Below are 8,148 nucleotides of genomic sequence, written 5' to 3' on the forward strand. Positions count from 1 at the left end.
CTGGTTACAGCAGACGAGGTTGATGCTTATGTGTGATTTTATCATAGTGTAACATGTCTTTGAGCCATCAATACCTCTTTGAAGACAAATTATAAAACAAATTTTCCACTGTTAAAGAAAAAAGGAACAAAGCAAGAAAGGATGGCTATTATGTGAAAATACAGAGGCATGCCCTTTTCTCGATTACTTTACTTCAGTTTTTAAGATGAAAACTTTCAAATCAATGGTTACAGATTTTACAATTGTGCTATCTTGATAGAGAAAGAATTGGAATTTGGCAGGAATGGAAGGCAAAATTTAAACTCAAATTGCTGCAAAGAAGTGTATTGAAAGAATAGAACTGTTTTTGCTTATTTTTGTCCGTTTTGTCTTTTTTTGCTGTATAATTTGTTTAAATTTCAAATACTGTTATACACAATAAGATTGTGATGTTATTCTGGATATACATAGAATTTATTCTGTGTTCATGAAATAAAGAGGCGTTCCTTATTGAAAGGTGATTACTCTCTGAGTACTACTAAAATTTCTTTAAGGTAGCTCAGAGTGTGACAGCATCAGGGCACTCAGCATAAACTTGTTGCTTGACTGGAGCACAAGAATGGGGGAGATGCAATATAAAGCACGTAAATGGAATGTTGCAATATAAAGCATGTAAACAGAATGTTGCAATATAAGCATGTAAATGGAATGTTGGCATAGGATAGTTAGTCCAAAGCTACTGCAGTCAGTTTTGTGTAGTAATTTCTGGCAATAATTTGGTGAGCTTTACACATCTCTCATTTGGGTGTGTAGAGTATCAGTATCCAGTTAGTTTTTGTGGGGAGCAGGGGAGGGGTTCTACTCTGTACCAAGCATAATTTTAAGTAATTTAAATGGATTAACAAATCCTTACAAAAATATTATGAGGGAAATATCATTATATTTCATTATCTTCTTTGTTTTATAGATTAGAAACTTGAGGGACAAAAAGGTTAATTACTTATTTAATTACTTATGTTCACAGGGCTAAAAACTGGTAAATTTGAGAATCGAGCCTTTGTGGTCACAGGAATTGTTCTGTTGTACTTAAGACCATTGTGAGTCGGAACTGCCTCATGGCCTTTAACAACACAACAGTAGGGATTAATTAGTGAACCTTCAGTAGTGATGTGATAGTATTTTATTTTGAAAATATAGGCTAATTCATTTTGGCTTATATGAGTTACATTTTTACCAGTGACTATCAAGTTTCCCTATATCTAAATTTATCAAAGTTGCTAAGGCATCTATTTTATCTCAGCCATTGTGATGAGTATTATTGCATTGAACAGATTAACTATGGAACTTTTGGATACAATGAATGCAAATGAGGCATAAAATGGAAGATGTAATTTAAAAATTATTATTTCACTTTCATGCAGAATATACATTTTTGAAAAAATATTTTCTCTATTTGTATGATATATAGTGCACATGCAATAAATAAGAACAAATAATCTTAGCATTTCATGGGAAGGATAGTGTTGAGAAATTTTTCAACTGTGTGTAATGTTTTTTCCCAAGATAATTATAAATATCCTCTTGGCCAGGCAAAAAACAAAGAGCCTAATTTACTGCCATTGAATTGTACTGTTTCATAGAGACCCTGTAGGTCAGGGGAGAACTTCCCCTGTGGGTTTCTGAGGTTGCCACTCTTCACTGGAGCAGGTAGCCCCATCTTCCTCCTGAGGAGTAACTGGGGGTTCAAACTGCTGACCTTGCAGTTAGCAGCACAACTCGTAACCTCTGCAAAACTGAAGCTTCTCTGACCAGAGCAGATTGCTCATTCATTTGTTTATCAAATACATGTTGTGTAGCTCTAAGTCCTAGGCCCTGCTGTGAATCTTGAAATTACAGTAATAAAACAAAACAAAGACAAAATATTATATCCTTCTTCAGTCTAGGTATGGAGTCAGACATTACATAAATTGTGAGTGGGCAATAATTTGAAGTAAAAATACAGGGAGAGAGGAAGTGCTTTGAAACTAGAAACTAAAGGATAAGGAAGCATTACTCAATTGAAGAAGAAAGAGTATTTGATGATGGAATATTCCAGGCAGAGGAAAAGAAATGTGCAAAATCTTTGAGAAAATAAAAAATACAGGCTGAAATAAGAGTGTGGTTTTTTTTCTCATCCTTTTTTCAGATAGAGTGATAAAGCAGCTAATCAACTTCCATGCCAAGAAACAGAACAAATGTTATAAATATTTATGACTTTATTTCTATTCATCCTTCATTTAGATCACATTGATATAAATCCATGAATATTCTTCATCATCATTGTAAAGAGACAATAAAATTTAGATAGGTATAAAATAGGTGGCATAATGAGACCAGCAGCAAAAATTCTGTAGAGTTAGGAGTAGTGGTGGTTAACAGAGTCAATAAAAGAAGTTTTCAAAACCTTTTCCACAAACTTTAAGATGAGTTAAATGACATGACTTTCCTCTAAGAATAGGTCTTTAAAGGATTAGGATATGTTTTCTCTATTTTCCAATGTACATGACATTTAAGATTTGTTTAACATGCAAAATACATAGTTATCTAAGAAATACCATTACTTCCACAAAGTCTAGAAAGTGTAGCGATGTGGAATTTATTTTAAGAGAAAACTCTTCCAATTCAAGGGGCATGTTTCTTATTTTATTACTTTTACCATCGATAGAGTGCTGTAATCAGTTAACATTGTTTTGAATATTCAGTGAAATTTGCTTTGAACCATGAGATTATTTTGGTTGATTTTACACTGAAGAGATTCTTTTCAAACATTCTTTGTCTTTCCTTGTATTTTTATATCAACTCAGAATCTATTTCATTGCTAAGATATCTTTCTCCCTCAAAAGTATTTTGATAACTCCTTCTCGGATCTGCTTTGTCTTGACTCCATAAACAATGGGGTTCAGGGTTGGAGGAAACATCAAATAAAGATTGGCAATAATAATATGGACATGGTGTGGAATGCTTTGTCCCCCAAAACGATGGGTAAAAATAGTAAATAAGGCTGGAACGTAAGTTATAACAATAGCACATATGTGAGAGGTACAGGTGCTGAAGGCTTTGTGACGAGCATCTGCTGATGACAAACTCACCACTGCCCTCAAGATCATTGTGTAAGACACTGAGATACAAAACATATCAAAGCCTCCAATCAGGAGAGCTGCCAAGAGACCATAGATAGCATTGACCTTGAAATTGCCACAAGACACTTTGGCCACAGACATGTGGTCACAGTAGGTGTGAGGAATGACATTTCCCAGGCAGTAGGGCAGGCGCTTGGTGAGGAAGGTGAATGGCAGGATGAGCATCACACTCCTCAGGAAGGTGGCAAGGCCAGCCTTGGCGATGACAGGGTTGGTGAGGATGGTGGAATATCTTAGAGGGTAGCAAATGGCCACGTAGCGGTCTAGTGCCATGAGCATCAGCACTCCAGACTCCATCGCAGTCAGTGTGTGTACAACAAACATCTGCACCAGGCAGGCATTGAAGTCAATCTTTTTGAGGTTGAACCAGAATATGCACAGCATATTGGGCACAGTGGTGGTGCACAAGGTGACATCAGTGAAGGAGAGCAGGGCCAGGAAATAGTACATGGGTCGGTGCAGAGCCTCCTCATGGCTGATGAGATACATGAGGCCACAATTCCCCACTACAGCGATGATGTACATGAAGCAGAATGGCAGGGAGATCCAGATGTGTGAAGCTTCCAGCCCGGGGACGCCATTCAAGAGAAAGAACCCTGGGCTCAGGCTGGAGCAGTTAGTCTCAGCCATAATGATTCATAAAATGACATTCTTCTTTCTTTCACGGTAATTTCTTTCTGCATATCAGGAATACAGAGAGATGAAGGTAGGGACCAGATAAGAGGGAATGATCTAAACAGGAAGACTAAAACGTCATGAAATTTCCTCTTGTTCTGATAATCGGATTTTTTCCAACTCTAACAAGATAGTCTTCTATCTCTAATGTTTAAAATTAAGTAGCACAACTTTACATTACAGTATGATTTTCCTATCTAATACTTTGCTTACCTGACTATCCTCACCTCTACTATCCTCTTGCACTTTTAAATTCTAAGAACAAGACATAGCTGGCATTGCAATTGTCCTCTTCCTTCCAATAAGCTATTCCTGTTCCCTACTCTCAGATTTCCCCCAGCCTATTTCTCCATGGGTCCAGGCAGTAAAATCATGAGAGCATCATTATCTCACCCAAATATGACCTGTCCTTATCTTTACATTAACTTTGCAGTTTTAATGATATCTAAAACGTTGACATATTTGTCCTGATTTTAATATTATGAAGAATATTTCTGGTTCATGTCAGCATTGTCAATAATTTCTTTGATAGCTTACTCAAGATTATATATTCTAAATTTTCAGTAAAATAAATGAAAATAATGAATGATCAATTTAGTAAAAATTAAATGTTAACTATTCAAACTCTTTATCTGATATCAATATGTAGCTGTGATATCACATAGGACTTTCTTGAAAAAGAAAAAAATATTCTATATACCCCAAATTAGTAAGTTTTAGAAAATTTTAGTAGGTTTTTATATTAGACATATTTAATTTGGTCCACATGGAAAAAGCACATCAGCTTTTAGATAATAAAATCCTAATATGGAGGAGTGAATGGTACTAGAGCTTAAATTCTGAATATGCAGTTTTATGGATGAGAGTGAAAGTCCCAAATCCACTTGCCAGGGCCCATATGATTTGTGCTTCTGGTGCATCCCCTCTGATCATGGATCAAGGATGAGAATAGCTTTGATATCAAACCGAGTGGATTGTAGGGTGGATTACTGCAGATGTATGTGCCGTGGGTTCACATGTGATACCTTGTCATTTGATCTCTCTTTTGATGGAATGTATATTTGTTCCAGTCTCTCATGTTTTCTCTTTGATTGAAGCTTTTCTCTGTTTTATTCTGTCATGTTGTTGAGTTGCGGTTTTTTGGTGTTTGTTTGTTTTGATTTTGTATGTTTTCTGTGTATAGAATCCAGAATAGATAATTCTATAGATAAAGTAAATGGATTAATGGTTTCCTAAGGACATGCCAGGGGAAGTTATCAGGAAATACGGAGCTAACAAGAAGTACAAAAAAGAAAAAATTTCCTAAATTGATTGTGGTGATAATTACACAACTCTTTTTAACATGGTTGAACTTTTGAAATGTGTTATATGTTAATGAAACTGATAAAAACAACTAAGAAATTGTGGGGGGAAATATCAAATTTGTTCAGATACAATATCCTTTTCTTTTGGTTTCCTTATCTTGAAAAAATTTAGAATTCCTTTCTCTATCCCCAATTGACTCAAAATACCAAGGCTTATGAGACTAGCATAGGACCTGGCAACACATTCTGCTACCTATGACAAGTCAGAGCAGATTCGATGGTAATTAACAACTCGTCTTCAGTGTTAGAATTACAGCTTGAAAACCCTTGGAGTTTTAAGGAAAGGACTACCTTTTCTTATTTAATTTAAATAAAATCTCTTTAGTTATAACTGGAGAAGTGATCAGAAAACACACACTATCATATCTATGTGCTATTCTTTGATACTGAGAAAAAAAATGATTGAAAGATATTCTAAATTTACCGACTCGGGAATAGCAAATTTACCAAATATAGCAAATGATTACTAATTCAAATATATATATCACTTCTCATATATTTTACTGAGTATCTGCAATGTATAATCTTGAAAAAGTTATATGAGACATAATTGGAAAATTTTATATGGAATGGAGATTTTTTATTATCATTTTTAAGGCTAGACCAAAGTATTCATTTTTTGAGCTGCTGAAGTGGAAAGTTAAACTGTTAATGAGGACTGGTTAGAATAAAGAGATGATCTAATTACGCAGATGATTTTAGTGATAAAACTCATGTTAGGGGAGGAAAATTGAGGGATCCTAGTCATTAAAGGAGGACCCCTGGTGGCCTAGTGGCTTACATGTTGGCCTGCTGACCACAAGTTCAGCAGTTCAAAATCATCAGCCATTCCTTGGGAGAAAGATGTGGCTGTAATGAATTAAAATATCAGAAACTCACAAAATCAGTTCAACCTGTCCCATAGGGTCACTATGAGTAGTATTCAATTTGATGGCAATGAGTGAGAATGGAATGGTTAAAATATTTCTGTTACTTGAACAAATGAAATAACATAACGAGAATATTCAATGCCACTGAATCATACATAAGAAGCCAGCATGGCGTAGCTGATTACAAGGGACTGTTCAATCCCAACAACCATTCTGCGAGAGAAAGATGAGGCTTTCTGCACTGTGAAGACTTATAGCCTTGGACCCCTACGTAGATGCAACGGGATGAAAATGGGTTGGGTTTTGCTTTATAACTGTGCATGTGAAGGTTACTGACATGGAAAATATTTTGTTACTAGATTTTTAACGATAAAAATAAGAAGAAAATGATGCATAAGCCCCAGAATAGACCATACAGCAGAGTAAATGCCAAACATTCACACCATACAGCAGAATTAAATAGACATGTACTATGTGATACTATAATTCACATAGGTCTAAAGCCACCTAGTATATGTTCCTACATCTTCAGCACTCAGAAACTACTCCTGAAGTTGTGGCTGATCCTACTTACCAGAGTCCATAGAATTTGGAGGGAAGGAAATACAAGAAAAGTATAAGATTTAGAGCTTGACGGCCTCTGTTTCCAAAACTGATAAATCGCAAGTAAATTCTAGTTTCCTGTAAACGAGCATTCAGTCTCCCTCCTAAAATTTCGCAACTCGGAGAAACAATCATTGCCCAATTCTGCCCCAGATAAAGCTGAAGATCAAAATTTCCAGTGTCCTCAAGCTTTTATTTGTACAGCATGATGAAATTAGTTGAACCCATGGAAAATGGGACTAGGTCCAATTAAAGCACACAAAAAGAAACATAATCAATACCTCCAAAGAAGTGCAAGCAAACAAGAACTGCGTCGCCTCTTGCTAACATTGCCACTTGGCAACTGCCCTATATTCCAAGTTATGGTATTCTTAGCGAGAAATTTTTATTTTCCGAAGATAATAATATTTTTAGAAATTCCCCAAACTCACTTTAGGAGCAGGTACAATTAATTCCTTCTTCATGGTTGAAAATCCTGAGGAGTTCTTCAAATTCTCGGTTGACATCTGCTTACATAGGGGTTTTAGTTTCCTGGGGGAATCACTAGCAAGGTGTCTCCAGGTTTTTTGAGGTCCCCAAAATTAGAACCCTCGAGGGATCTATTAGAAAGGAAATGAACCTTGCGTATGATGGCAACAGAGCTGTGTTTAGAAGTTTTTGAATATAAAACGAACAAAATAAGTCAGCGTTTAAAGCATTTTCCCAGGTGGGAAATACAGCCACCACGCCTGGTGGTGATGAGCACAGCTTGACTTTTTTATTCTTCTTCTAATAATACAAGAAATGCATCCTTGGTGCAGAAAATCTGGAAAATACAGAAAAATGTAATCAAGATTTGGAAGTCACTTGTAATCCCACTCAGAAATTATCACAGTACAAAGAGTTATTTCATTTATTTATTTAATTAGTATTATATATATATAATAGACTGACTTTTAAAAATAAATTTCAAACCACATGGAGTTTTGTACCCTCTTACTTTTAGGTATAATATTATTTTTGAACAGCTTTTCGTAGTATTAAAAGTGAGTGGAAGATATAATTGAAAGGAAAATGTTATGGAAGTTAACTTTCTTTCTCATAATTAGCTCCATCAAAATCAAGACAATTTTGTAAGTGATTATACCATCCAGTTAGTCCATCCCTGAATAACTTGAGTGTCCTGGGAATTTAACCACTTCAATATAGTCTTTTTTTACATTGCTAACTGAAGAAAAATGGGTGCCCTTTAAATATTTTTTGAGATAAAAATAATGATAACTTCCTGGCCTAGGAGTTGATGCTGACTCATAGCAATCCTATAGGACAGGGTAGATCTACCCCTGTGGGTTTCTGAGGATATTCTGTCCAGGGGCAAAAAGCCTCCTCTTTCCCTCTCAGAATGGCTGGTGGTTTCAAACTTCTCACTTGAGGTTGATAGCCTATCACATAATCCATTGTGCCACCAGGGCTCTTGAGTTTAAGATCAGGAAACAAAAG

The 8,148-nt window shown here is 35.7% G+C and overlaps 1 protein-coding gene across 1 annotated transcript; it reads right to left on the minus strand.

Annotated features, from left to right (window-relative positions):
• Window positions 1-2,286: 2,286 nt before the first annotated feature.
• Window positions 2,287-6,716, minus strand: LOC101646446 (olfactory receptor 52N2-like). Its single transcript, XM_004717047.3, has 2 exons — window positions 6,641-6,716; window positions 2,287-3,835 (listed from the first exon to the last, which is right to left on the minus strand). Exon 2 carries the CDS (start codon window positions 3,786-3,788, stop codon window positions 2,826-2,828), a length of 963 nt encoding a protein of 320 aa, XP_004717104.1. The 5' UTR covers window positions 3,789-3,835; window positions 6,641-6,716; the 3' UTR covers window positions 2,287-2,825.
• Between the last annotated feature and the right edge of the window lie 1,432 nt (window positions 6,717-8,148).

The sequence above is a fragment of the Echinops telfairi genome, unplaced genomic scaffold (assembly GCF_000313985.2).
Source record: "Echinops telfairi isolate 266 unplaced genomic scaffold, ASM31398v2 ScPeMD7_41;HRSCAF=154, whole genome shotgun sequence".
Taxonomy (NCBI): domain Eukaryota; kingdom Metazoa; phylum Chordata; class Mammalia; order Afrosoricida; family Tenrecidae; genus Echinops; species Echinops telfairi.

Excerpts from the sequence above, each read along its gene's own strand:
- LOC101646446 (XM_004717047.3), bottom strand. The coding sequence starts at position 3,788 with ATGGCTGAGACTAACTGCTCCAGCCTGAGCCCAGGGTTCTTTCTCTTG.